Source organism: Artemia sp. Qi Xiang Cuo, chromosome 1 (assembly GCF_049724085.1).
Source record: "Artemia sp. Qi Xiang Cuo chromosome 1, ASM4972408v1, whole genome shotgun sequence".
Lineage (NCBI taxonomy): Eukaryota > Metazoa > Arthropoda > Branchiopoda > Anostraca > Artemiidae > Artemia > Artemia sp. Qi Xiang Cuo.
In genome coordinates, this window is record NC_142794.1 from 42,709,380 (window position 1) to 42,736,209 (window position 26,830).

General features: G+C 34.4%; 1 protein-coding gene across 1 annotated transcript in view; it reads left to right on the forward strand.

Annotated features, from left to right (window-relative positions):
* LOC148956336 (uncharacterized) overlaps nucleotides 1-22,406 on the forward strand; it is a 49,112-nt gene extending 26,706 nt beyond the window's left edge. The window contains exon 5 of the mRNA XM_089104873.1: nucleotides 21,966-22,406. Coding sequence (XP_088960999.1) covers nucleotides 21,966-22,319 — 354 coding nt within the window. The 3' untranslated portion in view covers nucleotides 22,320-22,406. The remainder of the gene's footprint in view (nucleotides 1-21,965) is intronic.
* Nucleotides 22,407-26,830: the final 4,424 nt, after the last annotated feature.

Below are 26,830 nucleotides of genomic sequence, written 5' to 3' on the forward strand. Positions count from 1 at the left end.
TCAAAGATGGTATGGTAGCCTGCTAATATTTCAATAGCTTACTGATGAGCAGAATATTTATGAAATTTACTAGGAGGGCTGGGAGGGAGAGTGTACAGAAGGGGTTCTTGTCTCCTTGACAAACTGCGACTTTAGAATATGTACTAAAGTATGGTTTAAAAGACTGGAGAAAAGCGCAGCGAAAATAGTGGGAGATTACCAGTACGATGGAATAAAAAGCAGGAAAGCCCAACATGTCTTGACAGTTCTAAGAGACTTTTGCCTTCGGCGAGATAAAGAAAAACAATGGAAACAGTGTTAGGTTGGAAACTATTAGCCCTAGTTGGCACTGACATACTGAAGACGTATGGTTCCGTAATACGAGAGATTTTGTGGTTATTAATGTGACTAAAGATGAATTTCGGAAAGAATGTCATAGATAAATTGGAGAGAATATATTCTGCACAGAAAGTGGTTATAATAGTGAATGGAAAACTGACGACAATAATAAACCTAGAAAGAGGTCTGCTGCAAGGGGACCCTTGTTCTGGAACGCTATTTGAAATATATCTCGACCCACTCTTTCGGTATGTAGAAGAAAGAATGTGCGGTGTTCAAGTTTCTGAAAACGTTTTTCTGAAAGTGCAGCTTTCTTAGATGACGGAAATTTTATCACTGGAAGTGAAAATGATGTGAAAACTGTGTGTAAGAGTTTGCATTGGTACGAGCAAAGATTTCACGTGAAAATACACAGACAAAAGAGCAGTGTTCTACACTTGAACAAATCGGCAAATTACGACGACATAGAAAGAAACTAATGGCTCCCGTTTGCGGAAAAAGCGCGAGTATTGGGCCTGACTTTTGAGAATGTGCTGAACACAAAAAAAAATTGGGAGGAAGTAAATAAAATAGTCAGGATATTGAGTCAACGGAGAAAAAGCCTTTTCAAAACGATGTTCGAAAGAGTTCTGTATGTCAATACATATTGCCTCACGCTATTATTTTACACTGCTCCTATTTTCGCATTACCTGAAAACCTTGCCAAACAAATCGAAAGAGGCATCTGGAGATTTGTTTGGACGGGGAAACTTGTAAAGCTACAAATAAAAATGCTATAATTTCCTGTGGAAGCGGGTGGAACTGGGGTAGCAGATTTCAGGGTTATATGCAAGACGCTCTTGCTCAGAAATATTTGTGAACTTGTGGTTAAAGAGGAGCCATCAACTACAATTTTGAGACAGTGGTTTCTCCCTATTGTGAATGAGGATGCACAAGAGAAGGTGAAAAAACTGAGCCAAAAAATTCCAACCCATCTGTGATGGATTGTCAGCCCACTGAAGAAAGCAAAGGAATTGGGAGCACTGAGATGTGACTTGGGAAAGGAGGAACTAAAGAAGGTATTGCGGGATGTTTTTAGAAGTGAGAAAGAACCGAATTATAGAGCTAGAGAAAAGGAGCTGTTCATTGATTTTCAGTTATCTTTTAAAAATCTAAGTGAATTGCCGTTTAGTTATAAACAGAAAGAGTTTGTGTACTGCATGATTCACGGAATATTACCCTTCAGTGATAGAGTTAGTCACATATTGGAAACTAAAGTACCTACTTATTCGAAGTGTAGAGACCAAGTGCCTGGCACAATATTACACGAATTGATCCAATGCCCCTCGAACAGAGGATTACCCCGAATATTATTGGAAATATTAGAAAATGAAGGAATAAAAACAACGTCTGTAAAAGAGAAGAAAAAAGCTATAAAGCTGTAATTTTGTGTTAAAGGTAGGCAAAGGAATTATGCGCTGTGTTTGTTAGTGACAGGTGTTAGCATGCATGTGTGGAAAGTGTGGAAACGTCAGAATCAGGTCAAAATTCCTTTGGCGAATGTTTGGCTTGAAAGTTATGTGGATGACTTGAGACGGAGTCGAGTATGGGGGGAGAGTAGATTTGGAACGGATGGGTAAAATTAAGTTTTAAATTTGAAATTTTTGATTTAGTTGTTTTAAATTAAAAAAAAAAGAGAAATTGATGTTAGTATTATGATAAATCATATTAATTTTTTTTTGGGTTTTGTTTGATTTTTGAGTAGCCAAATGGGTATTAAAAAGGTTTTAGTAGTTTATTTGTTTGTTATAAAAGAAGGATTAGAATGGCGTGCCTAAAGATATTGTAAGGGCACAGCTTTCTACTCCTCTTAGGTTTGTTTTTGGGTTGAGGGAAGGTTGGGAGGAGGGAGGATGATGTATAGTAGTAGAAAGGCCTTATTGACTCCCACGATAACACCACCCCTTCGAATCCCGATCCGGACACTTTTTCTTTAAACTCCCACGATAATCACGTGGTTTATGGTTTTCTTCCTTCAAGGTCGATTTATTTGCTGTTGTTTGTCCAGGTGTAATGACATTGGGATGATTTACATAATCGATGGGGGAATTATTGGTTCACGAAGGGGGAATTAAGAAACAAACATGGTTTCATTGTTGTTTGGCTAGCCTAGCCTGTAAACTTGATTTACATAATCGCTAGGGGAAATTATTGATTCACGAAGAGGGAATTAAGAAACATTATGGCTTCTTTAATCTTAGGTCTGAGGGATAAACGTTCTTTAGGTCAGAGAGAAAAATTAATATTCTATTTTTAAATAGGGCTTCATTGATCGTTAGTGTCAGGAATTATAAATGACATCACTTGTTATCTTGGAATTATGTGGGAGTCTACAGAGATAGAAATTCTATTTTTAAATACGGCTTCACGGAGCTTTAAGTCGGAGAGATAAATTGATATTCTAACGAAACCTTAATAGTTTAGCTAGGGAAATTTATGAGATGAAGAGATTAACGTAGGAAAGGGTTTCCTAGAAATTTGAAATGTGAAAGCACAGAGATGCCAAAAAACAAAAGGAACACACAGAAATTACTTTTAGGGGATTATTTGGGCGAAACGGTTTTAGACAGCTTATGGAATTATTTCGGCGAAACCGTTAGAGACGATGATTTAAAAGATGATTTAAAAGAAGATTTTAGAAGAGGTTTTGAGTGTGGTCGTTATAATACACAAGTTCCATTTTAACAGTGTTGTGAGGTCCCCTACCCCAACCCCAAAGGGGCCCGATCGCCCTACCCCGATCCAAAGGCTTCCAATCCCCATACCCCAATCCAGAAGGAACCCCCCGGTCCCCAAAGGTTCCCAGGACTCCCACCCGGCCCCCCAAACCCCCAAAGTCCCTCCCCGGGCCCCCAAAGGCACATCAAGCTCCCAAAAGACCACCGGTGTCCCAAAGGCCTTCACCCGGTCCCCAAATGTCCCCCAGGCTCCCAACTGGCCCCCCAGGACCCCCAAAGGCCCTCCACCGGTCCCCAAAGGTCTCCCAGGCTCCCAAAGGGCCCCCCTCCCCTCCCTCTCTCTCCTCCCCCTCCTCACCATCCCCTCCCCCTCCCCCTCCTCCCAATCCCCCTCCCCTCCCCTCCCCTCCTCCCCACCCCCTCCCCTCCCCTCCTCCCATCCCCATTTTTTTAATATTTTTTGTGCATTGAGACACAGAAGGGCACCCTCCTCCCCCCCCCCCCAAGGGCCCCCCACGCCCCAAAGACCAGATTTTTAAGAGTCATGGTTTACCATTTTGGATTTCTTTCGTTGATGTGTGTTGTCTGAAACTTATGATTTGGGATATGTAAATTACTATTTCGGACTTTTCTGAGCTAGATTTCTTAGTCTTTCGTTGGTGTTTGTTGTCTGAAACCTATGATTTGGGATGGATGGATTGCAATTTTTGACTTTTCTGAGCTAAGTTTCTTAGCCTTTCATAGGTGTGTGTTGTCAGAAAATTATGATTTGGGATGTGTAGTTTGCTATTTCAGGCTTTTCTGAGCTATGATTTCCTATTATTTCGTAGGTGAATGTTGTCTGAAACCAATAGTTTAGGATGAGTAGTTTGCTATTTCAGGCTTTTCTGATCTAGGTCTCTGAGCCTTTCGTAGATGTGTGTTGTCTGAAACTTATGATTTGGGATATGTAATTTGCTATTTCAGTCTTTTACAAGCTAGATTTTTTATTCTTTCGGAGGTGTGTGGTTTCTGAAACATATGATTAGGGATGTGTGGGTTGCTATTTTTTGACTTTTCTGAGCTGGATTTCTTAGCCTTTCGTAGGTGTGTGTTGTCTGAAACCTATGATTTGGGATGGTTAATTTGCTATTTCTGACTTTTCTGAACTAGATTTCTTAGCCTTTCATAGGTGTGTCCTTTCTGAAAATTATTATTTGGAAGGGGTAGTTTGCCTTTTGGACTTTTCAGAGCTAGGATTCTTAGTCACTCATAGGTGTTTGTTGTCTGAAACTTCGAGTTTGAGATGAGTAGTTGGCTATTTCAGACTTTTCATAGCCAGGTTTCTTAGTATTTCGTAGGTGAATGTTGTCTGAAACTTATGATTTGGGATATGTAAAATACTATTTCGGGCTTTTCTGAGTTGGATTTCTTAGTCTTTCATAGGTGTGTGTTGTCTGAAACTTATGATTTGGGATGAGTGGTTTGCTTTTTGGACTTTTCTGAGCTGGAATTCTGAGCCTTTCGTAGGTGTATGTTGACTGAAACCTATGATTTGGGATTTGTAGTTTGCTATTTTTGACTTTTCTGAGCTATGTTTCTTAGCCTTTCATAGGTATGTGTTGTCAGAAAATTATGATTTGGGATGTGTAGTTTGCTATTTCAGGCTTTTCTGAGCTAAGGTTTCCTAGTATTTCGTAGGTGAATGTTGTCTGAAACCAATAGTTTGGGAATGAGTAGTTTGCTATTTTTGGCTTTTCTGAGCTAGGTTTCTTTGCCTTTCGTAGGTGTGTGTTGACTGAAACCTATGATTTGGGATATTTAGTTTGCTATTTTTGACTTTTCTGAGCTGGATTTATTAGCCTTTCATAGGTGTGTGTTGACTGAAACCTATGATTGGGTTGAGTGGTTTGCTATTTTTGTCTTTTCTGAGCTAGATTTCTTAGCCTTTCATAGGTATGTGTTGTCAGAAAATTAAGATTTGGGATGTGTAGTATGCCACTTGGACTTTTCAGAGCTATGATTCTTAGTCCATCATAGGCGTTTGTTGACTGAAACTTCTAGTTTGGGGTGAGTAGTTTGCTATTTCAGGCTTTTCTGAGCTAAGATTTCTTAGTCTTTCATAGGTGAATGTTGTCTGAAACCTATGATTTGAGATATGTAAATTAATATTTCTGACTTTTCTAAGCTAGATTTCTTAGTCTTTCTTTGGTGTGTCTTGTATGAAACATATGATTTGGGATTTTTGGTTTGCTACTTTTGACTTTTCTGAGCTGTATTTCTTAGCCTTTCATAGGTGTTTGTTGTCTGAAACCTATGATTTGGGATGACTAGTTTGCTATTTTTGAATTTTCTGAGCTAGATTTCTTAGCCTTTCATAGGTGTGTGCTTTCAGAAAATTATGATTTGGGAGGTGTAGTTTGCTTTTTGGACTTTTCAGAGCTAGGATTCTTAGTCACTCATAGGTGTTTGTTGTCTGAAACCTATAGTTTGGGATGACCAGTTTGCTATTTTTGACTTTTCTGAGCTAGGTTTCTTAGCCGTTCATTGGTGAGTGTTGTCTGAAACCTATGATTTGGGATATGTAAATGACTATTTCGGGCCTTTCTGAGTTGGATTTCTTAGTCTTTCATAGGTATGTGTTGTCTGAAACCTATGATTTGGGATGTGTGGGTTGCTATTTTTTGACTTTTCCGAGCTGGATTTCTTAGCCGTTCATAGGTGAGTGCTGTCTGAAACTTATGATTTGGGATGGTTAATTTGCTATTTCCGGCTTTTATTAGCTAGGTTTCATAGCCTTTCATAGGTGCGTGTTGTAAGAAAATTATGGTTTGGGATGTGTAGTTTTCTATTTGGACTTTTCAGAGCTATAATTCTTAGTCCATCATAGGTGTTTGTTGTCTTAAACCAATAGTTTGGGATGAATAGTTTGCTATTTCAGGCTTTTCTGAGCTAGATTTCTTAGCGTTTCATTGGTGCGTGCTTTCAGGAAATTATGATTTGGGATATGTAAATTCGGGCTTTTCTGAGTTGGATACTTCTAAATTTTTCCGTAGAAGATAGGAAAATTTATACTATGATTGTGATTATTTTCCATGAAGATAAAAAGTTTCACTTTAATTCTAAATTTTCTTAAATTCAATTCCGACCTCTTTCAAAGAGATGAAAAAATTAAAGTTCTATTTCAAATATTTTCCCGAAAAAAGAAAAGTTCAACTTCGATTCTGAATTTTCTCAATGAAAATGAAAAAGTTATTGATCAAATCTTTTTTTCCCAAAATAATATAAAAATTTTCACTTCAGTTCAGATTTTTTTCTCAAAGAGATGAAGAAATTTAAAGTTCTTTTCCAAATTTTTCATAGAAGATAGGAAAAGTTATACTTTGATCGTGAATATTCGAGTTCTATCCTGAATTTTACCAAAGAACACAATTCAATTCTAATTTCCCCAATAAAAAATTTAAAGTTCAATTCTAAATTTTTCGGTGGAAGATAGAAAAAGTAATACCATACGTGTGAATATTTTCCCTAAAGATAAACAATTCTAGTTCAATTTAAAATTTTCTCAACGAAGTGAAGAAGAATTCAAGTTATCTTCTGAATTTTTACCAAAGAACACAATTCAATTCTAATTTCACCAGAGAAAATAAAAATATTCCACTTCAGTTCCTTATTTCACAAAGACATAAAGAAATTTAAAGTTCAATTCTAAATTTTTCGGTGGAAGATAGAAAAAGTAATACCATACTTGTGAATATTTTCATGGAAGATAAAAAGTTCTAGTTCAATTTAAAATTTTCTCAACGAAGTGAAGGAAAGTTCAAGTTCTCTTCTGAATTTTCTCAATGAAAAAGAAATTAGTCATTGATCATTTCTATTTTTTCAAAATAATATAAAAATTTTCCACTTTAGTTCAGATCTGGCTCGAAGAGATGAAAAATTTAAAATACTGTTCCAAATTTTTCACTGAAGATAAAAAAGTTCAAGTTCTCTTCGGAATTTTACCAAAGAACACAATTTAATTCTAATTTCACCAGAGAAAATAAAAATCTTCCACTTCAGTTCTTTATTTCACAAAGACAAAGAAATTTAAATTTCAATTCTAAATTTTACGGTGGAAGATAGAAAAAGTAATACCATACTTGTGAATATTTTCACGGAAGATAAAAAGTTCTAGTTCAATTTAAAATTTTCTCAACGAAGTGAAGAAAAGTTCATGTTCTCCTCTGAACTTTACCAAAGAACACACTTCAATTCTAATTTCTCCAGAGAAAACAAAAATCTTCCACTTCAGTTCTTTATTTCACAAAGACATAAAGAAATTTAAAGTTCAATTCTAATTTTTCGGTGGAAGATAGAAAAAGTAATACCATACTTGTGAATATTTTCACGGAAGATAAAAAGTTCTTGTTCAATTTAAAATTTTCTCAACGAAGTCAAGTAAAGTTCAAGTTCTCTTCTGAACTTTACCAAAGAACACACTTCAATTCTAATTTCTCCAGAGAAAACAAAAATCTTCCACTTCAGTTCTTTATTTCACAAAGACATACAGAAATTTAAAGTTCAATTCTAAATTTTTCGGTGGGAGATAGAAAAATTAATACCATACTTGTGATTATTTTCCCGGAAGATAAAAAGTTCTAGTTCAATTTAAAATTTGCTCAACGAAGTGAAGAAAAGTTCAAGTTCTATTCTGAACTTTACCAGAGAACACAATTCAATTCTAATTTCTACAGAGAAAATAAAAATCCTCCACTTCAGTTCTTTATTTCGCAAAAGACATAAAGAAATTTAAAGTTCAATTCTAAATTTTTCGATGGAAGATAGAAAAAGTAATACCATACTTGTGAATATTTTCACAGACGATAAAAAGTTCTACTTCAATTTAAAATTTTCTCAACGAAGTGAAGAAAAGTTCAAGTTCTCTTCTGAACTTTACCAAAGCACACACTTCAATTCTAATTTCTCCAGAGAAAATAAAAATCTTCCACTTCAGTTTTAAGTTCCCCAAAGAAATAAAGAAATTTTAAAGTTCTTTTCTAAATTTTTAGATGGAAGATAGAAAAAGTAATACTATGACTGCGATAGTTTTCCATGAAGATCATAAGTTTCACTTTATTTATAAATTTTCATAAATTCAGTTCTGATTTTTCTCAAAGAGATGAAAAATTTAAAGTTCTATTCCAAATTTTTCATAGAAGATAGAAAAAGTTATACATTGATTGGGAATATTCAACATGAAGATAAGGAACTCCACTTTAATTCTGAGTTTTCTCGAAGAAGTGCAAATTGTTCAAGTTCTCTTCTGAATTTTCTTAAAGAAGAGAAAAAAGTTAACTCAATTCTGAATTTTACCAATGAAAATGAAAAAACCTTCCACCTCAGTTCTTAATTTCTCAAAGACATAAAAAATTTAAAGTTCAGTTCTAAATTTTTCTGTAGAAGATAGGAAAAGTTATACTATGACTGTGATTATTTTACAGTGAAGATAAAAAGTTTCACTTTAATTCTAATTTTCTTAAGTTCACTACCGATTTTTTGGAAAGAGATGAAAAATTTAAAGTTCTGTTCCAAATTTTTCATAGAAGATAGAAAAAGTTATACATTGTTTTGAATATTCGACATGAAGATAAGGAGCATCACTTTAATTCTGAGTTTTCTCGAAGAAATGCAAAATGTTCAAGTTCTCTTCTGAATTTTCTTAAAGAAGTGAAAAAAGTTAGCTCAATTCTGAATTTTACCAGTGAAAATGAAAAAAGCTTCCACTTCAGTTCTTAATTCCTCAAAGACATAAAAAATTCAAAGTTCTCTTCTAATTTTTCCAAGAAAATAAAAAGGCTCCACATCAGTTCTGATTTTTTCTCAAAGAGATGAAAAATTTAAAGTTCTTTTCTAATTTTAAATTAAATTTTAGCTCCTTTGTCTTATGGATTTACCCATCAAATTTTTTAATTAGAAAATGAGTGACTCGTTCTATTATTAAAGACAATCGTTCAAACTCGTTCATCTAACCTCCAAAACAATAGGTTAGGTATAAATAAATATTAATAAATAAATAGAAACATTTCTACATATTTAAGTTAGGTTAGGTTAGGTTAACTTATCATGAGTGCTCATGATAAGTTAACCTAACCTTTTCCGGCGAGTATGGTTAGGTTAGGTTAGTTAAGTTAGGTTAGATTAGGTTAGGTTAACCTACGTACGCTTCACTTAGGTTAGCCTAGGTTAGGTGAGAGACAGGCAAAAAGTTAGGTGTATGAATAGGTTAGGTTAAGTTAGATTACGTTAGGTTAAGTTAGGTTAGGCTAGGTTAGCCTACGTACGCGCGCGTACGTAGGCTAACCTAGCCTAACCTAACCTAACCTAACTTAATCTCTAACCTAACCTAATCATACACCTAACTTTTTGCATGTCTCTCACCTAACCTAAGCTAACCTAAGTGAAGCGTACGTAGGCTGACCTAACCTAATCTAACCTAACTTAATCTAGTCTAACCTAACCTAACCATACTCACCGGAAAAGGTTAGGTTAACTTATCATGAGCACTCATGATAAGTTAACCTAACCTAACCTAACTTAAACATGTAGAAATGTTTCTATTTATTTATTAATATTTATTTATACCTAACCTATTGTTTTGAAGGTTAGATGAACGAGTTTGAACGATTGTCTTTAATAATAGAACGAGTCACTCATTTTCTAATTTAAAAATTTGATGGATAAATCCATAAGAAAAAGGAGCTAAAATTTAATTTAAAATTAGAAAAGAACTTTAAATTTTTCATCTCTTTGAGAAAAAACCAGAACTGAAGTGGAGCCTTTTTATTTTCTTGGAAAAATTAGAAGATAACTTTGAATTTTTTATGTCTTTGAGGAATTAAGAACTGAAGTGGAAGCTTTTTTCATTTTCACTGGTAAAATTCAGAATTGAGCTAACTTTTTTCACTTCTTTAAGAAAATTCAGAAGAGAACTTGAACATTTTGCACTTCTTCGAGAAAACTCAGAATTAAAGTGATGCTCCTTATCTTCATGTCGAATATTCAAATCAATGTATAACTTTTTCTATCTTCTATGAAAAATTTGGAACAGAACTTTAAATTTTTCATCTCTTTCCAAAAAATCGGTAGTGAACTTAAGAAAATTAGAATTAAAGTGAAACTTTTTATCTTCACTGGAAAATAATCACAGGCATAGTATGACTTTTCCTATTTTCTACAGAAAAATTTAGAACTAAACTTTAAATTTTTTATGTCTTTGAGAAATTAAGAACTGAAGTGGAAGGTTTTTTCATTTTCATTGGTAAAATTCAGAATTGAGTTAACTTTTTTCTCTTCTTTAAGAAAATTCAGATGTGAACTTAAACAATTTGCACTTCTTCGAGAAAACTCAGAATTAAAGTGGCGTTCCTTATCTTCATGTTGAATATTCACAATCAATGTATAACTTTTTCTATCTCCTATGAAAAATTTGGAACAGAACTTTAAATTTTTCATCTCTTTGAGAAAAATCAGAACTGAATTTATGAAAATTTATAAATAAAGTGAAACTTATGATCTTCATGGAAAACAATCGCAGTCATAGTATTACTTTTTCTATCTTCCATCTAAAAATTTAGAAAAGAACTTTAAAATTTCTTTATTTCTTTGGGGAACTTAAAACTGAAGTGGAAGATTTTTATTTTCTCTGGAGAAATTAGAATTGAGGTGTGTGCTTTGGTAAAGTTCAGAAGAGAACTTGAACTTTTCTTCACTTCGTTGAGAAAATTTTAAATTGAACTAGAACTTTTTATCTTCTGGAAAAATATTCACAAGCATGGTATTACTTTTCTATCTTCCAACGAAAAATTTAGAAATGAACTTTAAATTTCTTTATGTCTTTTGTGAAATAAAGAACTGAAGTGGAGGATTTTTATTTTCTATGTAAAAATTAGAATTGAATTGTGTTATTTGGTAAAATTCAGAAGAGAACTTGAACTTTTCTTCACTTCATTGAGAAAATTTTAAATTGAACTAGAACTTTTAATCTTCCGGGAAAATAATAACAAGTATGGTATTAATTTTTCTATCTCCCACTGAAAAATTTAGAATTGAACTTTAAATTTCTTTATGTCTTTGTGAAATAAAGAACTGAAGTGGAAGATTTTTGTTTTCTCTGGAGAAATTAGAATTGAAATGTGTTCTTTGGTAAAGTTCAGAAGAGAACTTGAACTTTCCTTGACTTCATTGAGAAAATTTTAAATTGAACTAGAACTTTTTATCTTCCGTGAAAATATTCACAAGTATAGTATTACTTTTTCTATCTTCCACCGAAAAATTAGAATTGAACTTTAAATTTCTTTATGTCTTTGTGAAATAAAGAACTGAAGTGTAAGATTTTTGTTTTCTCTGGATAAATTAGAATTGAAGTGTGTTCTTTGGTAAAGTTCAGAAGAGAACTTGAATTTTTCTTCACTTCGTTGAGAAAATTTTAAATTGAACTAGAACTTTTTATCTTCAGGGAAAATATTCACAAGTATGGTATTACTTTTTCATTCTTCCACCGAAAAATTTAGAATTGAACTTTAAATTTCTTTGTCTGTGTGAAATAAATAACTGAAGTGGAAGATTTTTATTTTCTCTGAAGAAATTAGAATTGAATTTTGTTCTTTGGTAAAATTCCGAAGAGAACTTGAACTTTTTTATCTTCAGTGAAAAATTTGGAACAGTATTTTAAATTTTACATCTCTTCGAGCCAGATCTGAACTAAAGTGGAAAATTTTTATATTATTTTGAAAAAATAGAAATGATCAATGACTAATTTATTTTTCATTGAGAAAATTCAGAAGAGAACTTGAACTTCCCTTCACTTCGTTGAGAAAATTTTAAATTGAACTAGAACTTTTTATCTTCCATGAAAATATTCACAAGTATGGTATTACTTTTTCTATCTTCCACAGAAAAATTTAGAATTGAACCTTAAATTTCTCTATGTCTTTGTGAAATAAGGAACTGAAGTGGAATATTATTGTTTTCTCTGGAGAAATTAGAATTGTAGTATGTTCTTTTGTAAAAATTCAGAAGATAACTTGAATGCTTCTTCACTTCGTTGAGAAAATTTGAAATTGAACTAGAACTTTTTATCTTTAGGGAAAATATTCACATGTATGGTATTACTTTTTCTATCTTCCACCGAAAAATTTAGAATTGAACTTTAAATTTTTTATTGGGGAAATTAGAATTGAATTGTGTTCTTTGGTAAAATTCAGAATAGAACTAGAATATTCACGATCAAAGTATAGCTTTTCCTATCTTCCATGAAAAATTTAGAACAGAACTTTAAATTTCTTCATGTCTTTGTGAAATAAAGAACTGAAGTGAAAATTTTTATATTATTTTGGGAAAAAAGATTTGATCACTAACTTTTTCATTTTCATTGAGAAAATTCAGAATCGAAGTTGAACTTTTCTTCTTCTGGGAAAATATTTGGAACAGAAATTTAATTTTTTTCATCTCTTTGAGAAAGGTCGGAATTGAATTTAAGAAAATTTAGAATTAAAGTGAAACTTTTTATCTTCAAGGAAAATAATCACAATCATAGTAGAAATTTTCCTATCTTCTACGGAAAAATTTAGAAGTATCCAACTCGGAAAAGCCCGAAATAGTAATTTACATATCCAAAATCATAATTTTCTGAAGGAACACACCAATGAAATGCTAAGAAATCTAGCTCAGAAAAGCCTGAAATAGTAAACTACTCATCCCAAACTATTGGTTTCAGACAACAAACACCTATGATGGACTAAGAACTCTAGCTCTAAAAAGTCTAAATAGCAAACTACACATCCCAAATCATAATTTTCTGACAACACGCACCTATGAAAGGCTAAGAAACCTAGCTAATGAAAGCCGGAAATAGCAAATTAACCATCCCAAATCATAAGTTTCAGACAGCACTCACCTATGAACGGCTAAGAAATCCAGCTCGGAAAAGTCAAAAAATAGCAACCCACAAATCCCAAATCATAGGTTTCAGACAACACATACCTATGAAAGACTAAGAAATCAAACTCAAAAAGGCCCGAAATAGTAATTTACATATCCCAAATCATAGGTTTCAGACAACACTCACCTATGAACGGCTAAGAAACCTAGCTCAGAAAAGTCAAAAATGGCAAACTAGTCATCCCAAACTATAGGTTTTAGACAACAAACACCTACGAGTGACTAAGAATCCTAGCTCTGAAAAGTCCAAAAAGCAAACTACACCTCCCAAATCATAATTTTCTGAAATCGCACACCTATGAAAGGCTAAGAAATCTAGCTCAGAAAAGTCAAAAATAGTAAACTAGTCATCCCAAATCATAGGTTTCAGACAACAAACACCTATGATAGGCTAAGAAATACAGCTCAGAAAAGTCAAAAGTAGCAATCCAAACATCCCAAATCATAGGTTTCAGACAACACACAACAACGAAAGACTAAGAAATCTAGCTTAGAAAAGTCCGAAATAGTAATTTACATATCCCAAATCATAGGTTTCAGACAACATTCACCTATGAAAGACTAAGAAACCTTAGCTCAGAAAAGCCTGAAATAGCAAACTACTCATCCCAAACTAGAAGTTTCAGACAACAAACGCCTATGATTGACTAAGAATCATAGCTCTGAAAAGTCCAAATAGCAAACTACACATCCCAAATATTAATTTTCTGACAACACATATTTGTAAGAACTCAAATGAAATATTTTTATTTTTTGAAGCATGTCTTGTTCAGATTTAAAATTTGTTGAAATGTAACAGCAAATCAAAAGACAGCCAAGGAAAATAAAAACTAAATTTTCAGCAATTACTACGTTTTTAATTAGACCAGGGATATAACAAGTGTAAGCAAAAGTGGACAAATCATTTCTTATTCAATAGTAGCTGAAATTTTGTTATTGCTGTTACATATTTTTATCATGCTTCCACAAAACAAATAGAACTAGGGATCACATAGGCTAATTTATATCTGTGTTTACTCAGTGTTAGCTCAGAAAAGACAAAAATAGCAAACCACTCAACCCAATCATAGGTTTCAGTCAACACACACCTATGAAAGGCTAATAAATCCAGCTCAGAAAAGTCAAAAATAGCAAACTACATATCCCAAATCATAGGTTTCAGTCAACACACACCTACGAAAGGCAAAGAAACCTAGCTCAGAAAAGCCAAAAATAGCAAACTACTCATTTCCAAACTATTGGTTTCAGACAACATTCACCTACGAAATACTAGGAAATCTTAGCTCAGAAAAGCCTGAAATAGCAAACTACACATCCCAAATCATAATTTTCTGACAACACATACCTATGAAAGGCTAAGAAACCTAGCTCAGAAAAGTCAAAAATAGCAAACTACAAATCACAAATCATAGGTTTCAGTCAACATATACCTACGAAAGGGTCAGAATTTCAGCTCAGAAAAGTCAAAAAAGCAAACCCCTCATCCCAAATCATAGGTTTCAGACAACACACACCTATGAAAGACTAAGAAATCCAACTCAGAAAAGCCCGAAATAGTATTTTACATATCCCAAATCATAAGTTTCAGACAACATTCACCTACGAAATACTAAGAAACCTGGCTATGAAAAGTCTGAAATAGCCAACTACTCATCTCAAACTCGAAGTTTCAGACAACAAACACCTATGAGGGACTAAGAATCCTAGCTCTGAAAAGTCCAAAAAGCAAACTACACCTCCCAAATCATAATTTTCTGAAAGCACACACCTATGAAAGGCTAAGAAATCTAGCTCAGAAAAGTCAAAAATAGCAAATTAACCATCCCAAATCATAGGTTTCAGACAACACATACCTATGAAAGGCTAAGAAATCAAGCTCAGAAAAGTCAAAAAATAACAACCCACACATCCCTAAACATAGGTTTCAGACACCACACACCTACGAAAGAATAAGAAATCTAGCTTATAAAAGCCGGAAATAGCAAATTACATATCCCAAATCATAAGTTTCAGACAACACACATCAACGAAAGAAATCCAAAATGGTAAACCATGACTCTTAAAAATCTGGTCTTTGGGGGGTGGGGGGCCCTTGGGGGGGGGCCGGGGGGAGGATGCCCTTCTGTGTCTCAATGCACAAAAAATATTAAAAAAATGGGGATGGGAGGAGGGGAGGGGGAGGGGTGGGGAGGAGGGGAGGGGAGGGGGAAGGTGATTGGGAGGAGGGGGAGGGGACGGTGAGGAGGGGGAGGAGAGGGAGGGAGAGGGAGGGGAGGGGGCCCTTTGGGAGCCTGGGGGACCTTTGGGGACCGGTGGAGGGCCTTTGGGGGTCCTGGGGGGCCAGTTGGGAGCCTGGGGGCATTTGGGGACCGGGTGAAGGCCTTTGGGACACCGGTGGTCTTTTGGGAGCTTGATGTGCCTTTGGGGGCCCGGGGAGGGACTTTGGGGGTTTGGGGGGCCGGGTGGGAGTCCTGGGAACCTTTGGGGACCGGGGGGTTCCTTCTGGATTGGGGTATGGGGATTGGAAGCCTTTGGATCGGGGTAGGGCGATCGGGCCCCTTTGGGGTTGGGGTAGGGGACCTCACAACACTGTTAAAATGGAACTTGTGTATTATAACGACCACACTCAAAACCTCTTCTAAAATTTTCTTTTAAATCATCTTTTAAATCATCGTCTCTAACGGTTTCGCCGAAATAATTCAATAAGCTGTCTAAAACCGTTTCGCCCAAATAATCCCCTAAAAGTAATTTCTGTGTTCCTTTTTTTTTGGCATCTCTGTGCTTTCACATTTCAAATTTCTAGGAAACCCTTTCCTACGTTACTCTCTTCATCTCATAAATTTTCCTAGCTAAACTATTAAGGTTTTGTTAGAATATCAATTTATCTCTCCGACTTAAAGCTCCGTGAAGCCGTATTTAAAAATAGAATTTCTATCTCTTTAGACTCCCACATAATTCCAAGATAACAAGTGATGTCATTTATAATTCCTGACACTAACGATCAATGAAGCCCTATTTAAAAATAGAATATTAATTTTTCTCTCTGACCTAAAGAACGTTTATCCCTCAGACCTAAGATTAAGGAAGCCATAATGTTTCTTAATTCCCTCTTCGTGAATCAATAATTTCCCCTAGCGATTATGTAAATCAAGTTTACAGGCTAGGCTAGCCAAACAACAATGAAACCATGTTTGTTTCTTAATTCCCCCTTCGTGAACCAATAAGTCCACCATCGATTATGTAAATCATCCCAATGTCATTACACCTGGACAAACAACCGCAAATAAATCGACCTTGAAGGAAGAAAACCATAAACCACGTGGTTATCGTGGGAGTTTTAAAAAAAAGTGTCCGGATCGGGATTCGAAGGGGTGGTGTTATCGTGGGAGTCAATAAGGCCTTTCTACTTATAGTTGATTGAGAAACAAGGTCTTATGAAAATTATTTGTCTATTATTAATGTATTTCCGCGGTGAAAGGGGTGCCCTATGGCAGAAGGGCACCCTGCTAAACCGGGAATGGTACTTTTTTGCGGTTTTGAATTTTTTGTAGTATACCTTGTCTTTGTCAATTATGTTTAGCTACCCAAATCCAAATTTCAAAAAATAAGTTGTTTTTAAACTAGTATAGGTGCCATTAAAGTTTAAAATTAAGTGAAAAAGATTATTATGTCACCGAGAGGAGAGGAGGTGGGATTTTTAATTTAAAAAAAAAGAAAAAAAAAGAGAAGGGGTTCTTGTAAGCCTTCAATTAAGGGGTCTGGAACATAAATATTACAAAAGTACCTGTTTTGTACTTCAGAGCTTTTCCACTAAAAAAAAGTGGCACTAAAAGTGTTGTTTTCAGTGCTATATCCTATTTACGAATGGTAGAATTGATAAAAAAAAAAAAAAAAGCACGTAGATATGAGCAATAGCTTCAAATAAGCCATTAAACATAACTCTTATAAGTTCTGCCAGCCCAATAGCCCCAGCTTTTCCACTTGAGACATTACACCAAAAGTGCTATTTTTAGTGCCATTTGGAACTTGCAGATGGTGGATTTCATGGGAAGAACGTAGATATAAGCGATATCTTTTATATGAGCTATAAAAAATCTGTTTACGATGTTCTGGTAACCTGCTATTTCCACCCCTTGAGAAATGGCATAAAAAATACCATTTTGGGGCCTTATGGCACTTGCAAATGGCGGAATTCATAAAAAGCACGTAGATATTAGAAATTGCTTTTGAATGAGCTATTAAGCGTCTCTGTATGATGTTCTGGTAACCCGCTAGGCCTGAAGAGAAAAATAAAACAGAAAAAAGGGAGGCAGATCAGTGCTACCGATGCAAAAAAGTGATCTTCCTTGTTTTTCAAGGAGGGGGAGTGTAATTTCCCTATATCAGCTTTTCTACCATGGTGATTCCAATGGTACACTTTTCATTTTTATCTGACTTAATTTTCGAGGGATTGCAGGTTTTTTTTTGGAAATCACCACAAATTTCTTTTCGCAATAACTTTTACTTTTAAGACAAAACAAAAACAGTTACTATTCCTGAATCAGTGTCACACCGCTTTTTTTTGACAAGTCAGTTTTTTTTCAAAACGCGTCTTTTAACTTTTGGTTACTATGAGCTATTGTTCGCTCTTGACTAGGTTACAGCTGCCGCTGCAACCATGATGGCAAGGGTTCAGTTCCTTAATCAGGCATTTTTATTTCAATCATGGTTTTGTGCCTTATATATGATTATTTTTCAGCTAATTTACTATTTTTTTTAATTTTTTGTGAATTGTGAAATGTTCTATACACTATTTTTTGAACAAATTACGCCCCAGACCCCAACCCTTTGCCCGTTAGAGGTTGGAGAAGTACATGCGTATGGTTCTGGAACCACTCAAAGCTGTATTTTCAAAGAAGAATTACTTATTGTTATATTCGTTTATTTATATTATTTCCTTTTTTACTATTTAATAGACAGAATAAAACTATTTGTAATGTAGTTAGAGAAATCATAGCACTAAGAACATATTAGCATTATATTTTTTTGCTTGTCAGGTTACTTTCCAACTTTTTCTTGTTTATTGCTATTCTACATCTGTTTTTCTAATATTTTTTTTGTGTTTATTGGAGCGGGAGGAGATGCTTAGTGAAATAAGTTATACATACCAAAATTTTACTTAGTTTTTGAAAACCTTAAAAATCTTCTTTAGAAAAATAGTTACTCTTTCCTAACTGTCGAGGTTACCCACCTTCAAAAATCGTGTACACCATTTTGTGTAGCATGGATTTCTAGGCATTATTTGAAAAACGATAAGAAATTAAATATTTTTTTCAACTGAAATTAAGGAGCGACATTAAAACTTAAAACGAACATAAATTATTCCGTATATGAGGGGGCTGTCCCTCCCCGAAAATAAATAAAAAAGATCATAGCTGTGTTGGTTCTGCATTAAGTTTAAGTTAAATTCGGGCAAAGATTAATCTAAAAAACTAAATTTCTTTTGAGGGAAGTAAAGAACAAAGTTGAAACTTAAAACGAATAAAACAAATTGCTTCACAGTCTTTCTAACATATACATATAAAACTAGTACAAATAAATCGAATAATCATATTTCCCTATGTTTGTAGGATTAGATAAAACTAGCGCTTTACTGAAAACACAAAATAATATAGGATTTTTGGTACAGTGAAAGTGAACCGATTAAGGCCACTTTTTACAGCATAAAAGTAAAGCATTTTTTAGTAATACTAAAGTGTATTTCTTACAATTTAAGATTGTTTATTACTCTCTATTTGCATTACACTTGTATAACTGATGAGAGCAACATGTTTCCTGATTAATCAATCCATTATCTTTTTATGTTGTTCGGTAACTGCAGTTATTTGAAAAGGGATTGTTTTTATGTTTATGTTTTTAAAATAATTTTAATTGTATACTGAAAGTTACTGATATCACAGCTAGTGTAAGACTATAAAAAGCTTTATAGATTAGTTTTTTTATTCAGGCTACGTACTCACTTTTAACTAAAAAATCAACGTTCTTGTTTTCTATACTTGATTTTTGTGTTTTCAGTGAAGCGATAGCTTTCTATAATGCTGCAAACATAAGGAAATATGATGAGTTAGTTTATTTGAAACAATTTTAATGATACATTTTAGACAAACTGTAAAGCAATAATTTTTGTTCATTTTAAGTTTCAACTTCACTCTTTACTTCTCTCAAAAAAAAACATTTTTTAAATTAATCTATAATCAAGGCCGTATCCCGGGGGGGGGGGTTCTACGGGGTTTGAACTCTACCTCCCGAAATTTTTTACCAACTCGTAAAAACGTACCAAAAATGCATATAAACAAGTTTTTAATGCGTTTTAAAAGTTTTTTTATTGTAAAACCCCCCACACCCCGAACCGAAAACCTGGATGCGCCCTTGCCTATAATTTAGCTGTGGCTACTAAGGAACTTGCATGAAAATCTAAGAAATATACTAAATTTGTTATTCCTTGCTTAAATTATGGCTTTAAAATACTCTTGCTATAGTCCCCCCCCCCTGATTACGGGTCTGAACCCTTCCAGAGCACTATCCTAGCTTAATCATTTGCTGAAATTAGTTTGTTATACAAACGTTTTTCAAAAACCTTCGAAATTACAATCGCTAAAATTAGTCTTTGGTAAAAACTAGAAGATGAAATTGCAATTTCTACATAGAGGCATAGGGGTCAGCTCTCGGAATCAGCAGGTCTGTTACGTGTTGAACAAAACGTCAAATATTCTCAGTCCTTCAGACAGATCATGAAGACGGGGTTAATGTAAGACGATTGAAGCTGGTCTTAATGCTGATCAAGAAAATATTGCGTTTAACTTAAAATCAAATTTGTAAGAACTCAAATGAAATATTTTTATTTTTTGAAGCATGTCTTGTTCAGATTTAAAATTTGTTGAAATGTAACAGCAAATCAAAAGACAGCCAAGGAAAATAAAAACTAAATTTTCAGCAATTACTACGTTTTTAATTAGACCAGGGATATAACAAGTGTAAGCAAAAGTGGACAAATCATTTCTTATTCAATAGTAGCTGAAATTTTGTTATTGCTGTTACATATTTTTATCATGCTTCCACAAAACAAATAGAACTAGGGATCACATAGGCTAATTTATATCTGTGTTTACTTTTAAAACTTTAAGCCATCATTCAACGAAAAGATCCAAATACTAATTAAAACAAGCGCCTTCCAAATAAATAGCTATTTGTGATAGAGTTTATCAATGCATGTCAAATATAAATATTGACCTTTCGTATTTGATTCTACCTTTTAAAACCAATAAGAACATAAAAAAAATAACTATCTATTCCGTAAAATAGCCGACTCAAGTACTGATAATGAAGGAAGGGTTTTCCATACTTACCATGTTGCGAGTTCGGGAAACATGGGTGTTTTTAAGCAAGGATTTGAGTTAAACTTAATAATTTAATAAGGAATGAATGGCGATCACTTCAGCAGTTCAGTTTATTTCTAAAGTTTCATTAAACTTCACCACCTGTGAAGAGGGTAGCTGTGATAAATTTCGCTTAATGACCCTGAGAGTTTTAGGCACAATGAAGGTCTGCTGCTGCTACTTTCAGTCATGGTCCAGCCCCTGGCTGTCCTTCCCAGTGTCTGACCCGGAAAGAGGGTATTTTGTGGACCACGCTACCAACACTGAAGCCGGGAATGGTTGCCAAGTTCACGCCTGAGGTGTCAATTCCTCCCGAACATATATAGCGAAGATCGTGACGCAAGTAAAGATCGCCTGAGGAGTATTCCGACATGGGAGAAAGAAGTTCTCTTGCTAGTGCTGATGCTGAAGACTAAGTGCCACTTGCCATTAATGGCCGGCAAGTTGTGGATGACTCTACCCTCTCTTTCGAATGATGTCTGCCCAAGTCGACATGAAGCTGGCATGTGGGTTTCTCGGGATGGGGAAAAAATGGTGGACATCTTGACACTACCAAAGAAAGCCCTCCGACAAAAGAGAAAAAATAGATTGACAGGCTCTATCTAAAAATACCACTTCCGATGGGACAACAGTAATTATGATTTAAACCCCTGTATTTTTAGATATTATAGAATTAAAATAATTTATGTTACTTGTATTAAGGCCAAGTTTATTGCGTGGGTTAACAAACTCAGAAACCAGTTGAAGTAAAAAAAATCACCGCCTACTCAAAAACCTTCGCTAGTACATTCCATGATGGAGTATTTGGGAGGTCAATACTGCATGAGTGCTCTACTGAATGTACAAAAATTTGTAAAAAGATACTCGAGCTCAATTCCTGCTAGAAACAGAGCAGAGATCCAAAGCAGAACGGTTTAATTGCTGGGTTGTTAACCTAGAAAATTTAGATGTCCTGCTCTAACAAATTAGTAATCCTGTGCTAATAATATGCTTTTTAAATATTGTTAATTTTATAAATTGCCCACAGGACGGAAAAATTATAAATAATTTGTCGCCCTCTGCTAAATATACTATAAGTATTAAAGTCAAACGATTGCTGGAAACCTAAGTGCTATTTGAAACGGATTAATTCAGACATTTTGGCTCGCAATTGCTGACTAAGGATGATCTGTGGCATTAATTATAAGACATAAACAAAAAAAAAAATAAGCACGCAAAAGCTTAAAATCACTTATTAAATTTGGATTTGTATCATATTTCGTGAGATACTTGTAAAATTTCAATTTCATTTCCAGAAACTTTCTAATGGCATCATTTGTTTCATTTCTGCTTGATAAGAACTGAAAATAGCTTTATTTACATGTAAATAAAGAAATTTAATATAAATACATTTGATTTTTATATAAATTAGGGATAGGACGATGGGATTATACCATTTTTTTGAGTTTCCGAAAGTCAACTTCCTAACCATGATTTTAAATTAGCTTACTCGTCCTAAATTTAAACATGGACACTTGATATTAGGATATCTGTTTATTTACTTTATGTTTTGCAGACAAACCTACCAGGACTATCATCATACGATTCAATTACAGAGGACTTCTGCGTTGAATCCAAACGCGTTTTTGGAGACTTTGATCACCATGGTCAACTTGGTGGATTGAAAGAAATGGGCGAAGCTCTGCGCCGTGGTGTCGTTTTAGTACTCAGTTTGTGGACAGACCATGAGGCTAATATGCTATGGCTCGATTCAAACTATCCCGTTGATGCCAATCCAAGCAATCCAGGCGTTTCACGTGGACCTTGCCCAATAGATTCTGGGGTTCCACAAGATGTCGAAAACGCCAATCCAGAAGCAACAGTGAGGTTTAGTAATATCAAATTTGGAGCCATTGGTTCAACTGCTTAAAATTTCCCCTCTCATAATCTTTTAATTTGTTTTGTTCTTTCTGGGATTGAAAATAAAACCATTTTAAGTGTTTAATAAGCATTTGGGTCTATTAAAGTTTGGATATTATTCATTTTGCCAAAGTGGTAATGGTAAGTTCATAGTTGTTAACATTTTCCCATACGTTGGCCCAACATTTTGATAGGACCCACATAACTTATAAACTTACGATTATTTAAAATACTTTCAAAAATATGGATTCATAGATTTCCCAAATAGCGTTTAATCCTATGTCTCTTATACCGCTTATCATATTTTCTTTTTTAAGTACGATTAAGCAAGGGGGCCTATAAAAAAAAGAATTTCATAAGCTTTACTGTTTGAAATTTTGGATTCAGAAGCTTAAACATTAAAAAAACCAAAGGGATATTAATATTTGGTTGACAAAAATTTTCTTTAATTCAATGGGGTTTTCACCCATCCTCCCCCCACATTCTTCTTTCTCTCAAGTTTCAAGGTACTATAGACGTTGATCATGCTCTCAATAAAGCAGAAATTAAACTTTAGCAGAAAGATTGGGGTTTCAGGGGCCAGGAGCCTTCCTTATACATAGGATAATTTCTTATTGCTGGTAGCTTTATCATTATTCATTGCTCGAAGTAAATAAAAACAATTTTTTTAATTAAAATAAAAAGCGACATTAAAACTAGAAACGAACAAAATTATTTGTATATGAGGGGGACTGCCCTTTCCTTAGCAGCACTATGTTGAAAGAAAGTTTGTAGTGGCTATAACACGTTTTACGGATTACAGATTGCCAAGTGTCTTTCTTTTTGTCATCCATCTAGGATCAAACAAAAAGGAGGTCGTTGCCAAGTGAGATCAGAAGAGATAATAAGGAAGGATTTACAGGGAAATGGAACTTTCGTGAGAGGGGTATGTGAAGCTTCAAACAGATTGAGGTGGAGGAGGAGAATACGCAGCTCTGTTGGCCTCAGGCGGCTTGATGCTGCAGTGAGTTTTTTGTATACAGATATATGACAGCCGGGAGGTGGAGCAAAATCAAGGGTCCAGGCTGAGAACCTCTATAACCTGTTGTAGCTTGACAGATTCTTTGGTTTTCGTACGATATATAAATGACAATTACACTCATTTCACGATAAGGAATCACCTCACCAAGTTCGAAAAATCCTAAAATAGCACTCTAGTTTTGCTCTAAAAAGTACACTAATATTAGAAAAAAATTACAATTGACACAGGAATAGTCTAGGCTAAGCACTTAAACTAGGAGAGGCAGCACGGATTTAATAACAGAAGCATTGAACAAATTGTTGTTATGTTGGAAATATGATCTAAAAAAGGGGTAAAATATAATTTATCATCACGTAAACAATGATTCGAGACTAAAGGGCCAACAGGTTTCGATATTTCTTGTCTTCATCAATATTCTCATTTATCATAAAGTGAAACTCTGCATTATATTATCACGTGCAGTAAAAAATACTCGAATTTAATATGAATCCTTTCTCGTACCAACAGTTAGGTCCGTTTCCAAGAGCCTCGGGTCCAACTCTCAAGGTCTCTTGCATATATTTTCTTATATTTTCAACATAATTCACACATTTTTTCAAATGCACCCCCCGGAAACTATTTGTTTCATGGGAGCGTAGAATAGAGGTAACTGATATTCTATGTGGTTCATTGATGTCATTTTTCTCAAAATGTTTCTCACTACTTAGCCCAGTGATTCCATATTTAGCCCTTTTTAGGCGAAATTTGCGAAATTTACGCTTACTACGTGTTTTTATACTTCCTGTAAATTTTATCTGATCACCACACACCACAAAAACAAAACTTATATTTCGTTATATTTAGTAAATTTGTAATAGGTAGATTTCAATAGATGCTTCCAGATCGACTGTATCCCAGCCCCCCCCCTATTGCCAGGATATAGCCCTAGTCTAAATAAAAAGTTTGCTGATTGTCTTGCTGTTTCTCTTTATTCGGTATTATTTGCCGTTATGAGCCAACTGTTGCATAAAAACTCTGTAACCGTACGATGGATCTTATTTTTAGCCACTGTCCGGAATATTAAAATACCCCAGTTACACTCCCCCCCGTAGGTAGGAGTGACCACATGTGTGTTTTTTGGGAACCTAGTCGGTTTACTCTAAAAAGGCAAAAAATAATTAGGTTCCAAAAAAAACTAAGAACAATTGCAAATTTAATGTTTAGTAACGAAGACCTTCGTATGCAGTTTTTCAAGTATCAGGCGCTAAGTTAAAAAAAAAGAAACAATGGAGAAAAGCCCTTCTAATTGTGTGTCATATTCTTTGGAATATCATAGTTGAGTCAATTCGGAAGATACTATTCGTTAGTACCTTAGAAAAAATAATGAATACTTTTTATTCCTGTATAATTTCGTTTTTTTAGAAAGAATAGTGAACATTTATTTTATTCCTGGGTAATTTTTATTTTATATTTTTTTTTCTTTGTTTATTTTCCTTCTTTTTCTCTATGTAACTTATTTACAGTGATTACCATTCCTTTGTTTTTTGGTAGCCCTAGTCACCTAAGTTAGTAAATATCTACAATCCGTGGCAGGCATACTTGTTCTATCGGCTGAATGAACTGCTTGCTCATGACCTATAAAGCTAAGAACTATAGGGTTTTGGCGATTCAGGCACTTCTCAATTATTAACCTAAAAGTAAAAATTTGGGCGACACAACCTCTCTCCTTTCTAAAACTACACTATTCTTTTCTTGAAACATTATCTACAGCAGCTCTGACTCTAAAAAGTATTATCATACTAAGTAATTGGCTTCCAACAGAAATGAGGTTAATACCTCTATAATTATCACACTCACTGTTATCATCTTTTTTATATAGGGGTTTAATTAAAGTTTTCCAAAAATTGTTAGGTACTTCCCCTTTTTTGAAAATTTTATTCTTAATTTTCAGTAACTTATCTATATCTTCACAACTACCATACTTAAAAAAAAATATTTATTTAGTCCTTTTGGCACTGTCTCTAACTTTTCCTCGCAAAATAAATCTTCCTTCACAGTTTTGTGCTCAAACTTTTGCTTTGTTTTCTATATCCTTTCCTGTGATTTTACCACGGTTTAGTCCTTTCTCAAAATTTTTTGTCCATCTCTCTTTAACTCTTTCCTTGTCACTAATTGTGGCCCCGTTCCTATCTTAAATGGGGACAAATCCAGATTCAGTATTCTCTCTCAGTTTCTTAACATGCCAATAAAATATTTTATTATTATGCAGTTTGGCTTCATCTTTTAAACCTTCAGCAATTTTATTCACGGCCTCAACTTCACACCTCTTATATTCATATTTTATTGATATCCCTACTTTCCTCTTATTGTTGTTGTTGTTGTTTGAGGTTTGACGCGTTCGACCAATCGGTCATATGCGTTCGTATCACTCGATTATTCTGTGCCTTCTGTAATCACTAGCTTGCTTGGGTGTCACTTTAGTAAATATTCATTGAGCCATGTCAGGTATCACTTATTGCGCTATTGGTAGGGGTTCATTCACCTGTAGCAAATGCCTGCGTTGAAAAACGAGAATCAGAGTAATTCAGCACTGCTTTGTCATAAAACAATTAAAATACAGTTGCAACACAATTAAATAAATAATGCCAATATAGATCATTCCTGTCCCATACGCCAACTATATAAAAAAAAAAAAAAAAAAAAAAATGGTAGAACATAGATAAAAGGAAAAAATATACTAAGTGTGATGACTCTAAAATGAGCTAATATAAGGGTGTAAAAAAAAAAAAAAAAAAAAAAAAAAAAAAAAAAAAAAAACAACCTTAAAGGGAATGAACCAAACCAGTAGTCTTAACAAATCTACCTAAAAAGTTTCTGCTTAGTTTTCTAGCCCAAGGAGGAGACATGTGACGTCCCAGAACAAAGCGCATTGTGAATGCCTTAAATGCCCTCTCACAGCAATTCCTCAGTATTTCCCTCTCTTTTTCATATTTTCTACAGTTGAAGATGATGTGACGTATGTCTTCGTACACTCCACATGTGTCGCAGTTGGGGGAAGGGGTCATTTTCCAATGGAAGAGCCACATCTAAGACCACATCTAAGACAAAAGAGACAAGTTGAAAGGATGCGAGATGAGAGGTACATTTCTTTTGATTGATGCTTGTAATCATAGAGATCCAGGAGCTGGGTATGGAAAGAATAGAGCCAAGCCTCTTCTTCCTCCAAAATTTTAGAACTGATTGAAGACAGGAATTCAAGACCAGTAATAAGCGTTTGAGTGATCAGACCCAGATGGGAGGCTTGTTTTGCATCCTGGTCTGCTAATTCATTTCCCTTTATACCACAGTGTGCTGGGACCCAAATAAATAGGACTGATAGACCCTTTCTTGCAAGTTGTGTAATCAGATTTTCAATCTCCATGGCAACATTTCTTGCTTGGTGTTGCTGGTGTGAAAGGTAAACGAGAACTGACAGTAAATCAGTGCAGACAATATACTTCTGATGTTTGGCTTCTGTTTGG